The sequence below is a fragment of the Phytophthora parasitica genome, assembly GCF_000247585.1.
Source record: "Phytophthora parasitica INRA-310 unplaced genomic scaffold supercont2.81, whole genome shotgun sequence".
Lineage (NCBI taxonomy): Eukaryota > Oomycota > Peronosporomycetes > Peronosporales > Peronosporaceae > Phytophthora > Phytophthora nicotianae.
In genome coordinates, this window is record NW_008649067.1 from 47,006 (window position 1) to 48,466 (window position 1,461).

Consider the following 1,461-nt stretch of genomic DNA (forward strand, 5'->3'; position numbering starts at 1 on the left):
CCTGTAGCTTGAATACGACCAAGACAAGACTCCGGCTTCTCTCCTTCGTTGTCTTTGGATGCATCGATGGCAGATGGTGTGTCCAAGATCTTGTAGATCTGCGCTGCAGCACCCTTCGCTTCTGCTACAGCCGAGATGTTCGGAGTAATTTGACCAAGCGAAATCGTTCCCATCAGCACACCGAAGAACGCTTGGAACACCTCGCTTGGAGAAGCCTTATCATGTGCGACCTTGGATCCACCATACCAGAGACCCGCAGCATACATGAGCCAGATGCTGCACATGAAGAGACCGAACACACACGACGCGAACTTGGCTATCTGAATGTTGGTCTCCTCAGCCTTAACCGCGCGATCGTTGTACTTGTTGATGGCCAGTTTTTCAGCGTTAAGTGAAGACACTGTACGGATGGAGCTAAGTGTCTCCTCCGCTACAGCACCAGCCTCTGCGTACATTTGCTGTGAGTGCACTGCACGTTTACGAAGACTCGTCATGAGGATACCCAAAGACGCCACCATGAACGGCATGATGCAAGCCATGACGAGACTCATATCCCATCCACGGACGAAGCCGATCACGTAACCCGTGATGAATTGGCATGTATACTTGACGGAATCTCCAAGTTTATTGCCCATGCCATCCTTGATCTTGACGGTATCACCAGTGAGGCGACTCGATAGAGTCAATGGATCGCTACTGTCGTACCAGCCGATGTTCATGTGTAACATGTGCTTAAAGGCTGCGTCTCGTAGAGCCTTCATTTGTCGTTCGGATGAGTTGACGAACACCACGTAGGCGATGTAGTCGGTAATGAAGAGAGCAACAGCGATGTAGAGGTAGTTCAAGGCGGCATTGTTGACTGCATCCATGTCGACACCGCCATCAGCTTGAGCGAAAGCTCCAATTGCGTCTCCGAAAACCAGAGCCATACATGGGAACAGAGCTCCGTTTGCACCGGCAAACAGCACACCGATGGACAATAGCAAATTGTCGGCGGTTGTACCATAACGATACAATTCCTTGAACGCGATAGTCGGCACCTTCTTCTTGTCCTCTGTAGGTTGTGAGACTTCGCTATCAGCATCATTAGCTGTGGAGATGACGGGCGCAGCATCTTGGATATCATCGTTGCCACGCGGAGTCATCACCTGAACGTAGTCATTCTGTGGAGCAGCGTCGGCCCCGTTTCCATCCAAAACTTCCTGATGGAGTTGTGGCTGCACCATTGTCGACTGGAATCTGAATGAGCAATGTCCAACGACGTAGGTAATTGCGAAGTGAGATGAGGTGCAGTGTGGGGGCCGTCACGGGTAACTTACGGGTAAGACCGTGATGGCTACCCTATACTATTTTAAACCTTCTGCGACCGTAGAATTGTGCGATGTCGTTTCATGTTCGTCTACGCCCAATACGCCCTCAACTGTAATGCGATGACGTGAGGCGACAGCAGAGCTCTACTGA

The 1,461-nt window shown here is 50.9% G+C and overlaps 1 protein-coding gene across 1 annotated transcript in view; it reads right to left on the reverse strand.

Moving 5' to 3' along the window:
* Nucleotides 1-1,461, reverse strand: part of PPTG_24300 (hypothetical protein) — a gene marked incomplete at its 3' end in the record, with an annotated part of 9,136 nt that overhangs the window by 3,434 nt on the left and 4,241 nt on the right. Inside the window, exon 2 of the mRNA XM_008916264.1 lies at nt 20-1,239. Within this exon, the coding sequence (XP_008914512.1) occupies nt 20-1,239 (1,220 nt within the window). The remainder of the gene's footprint in view (nt 1-19; nt 1,240-1,461) is intronic.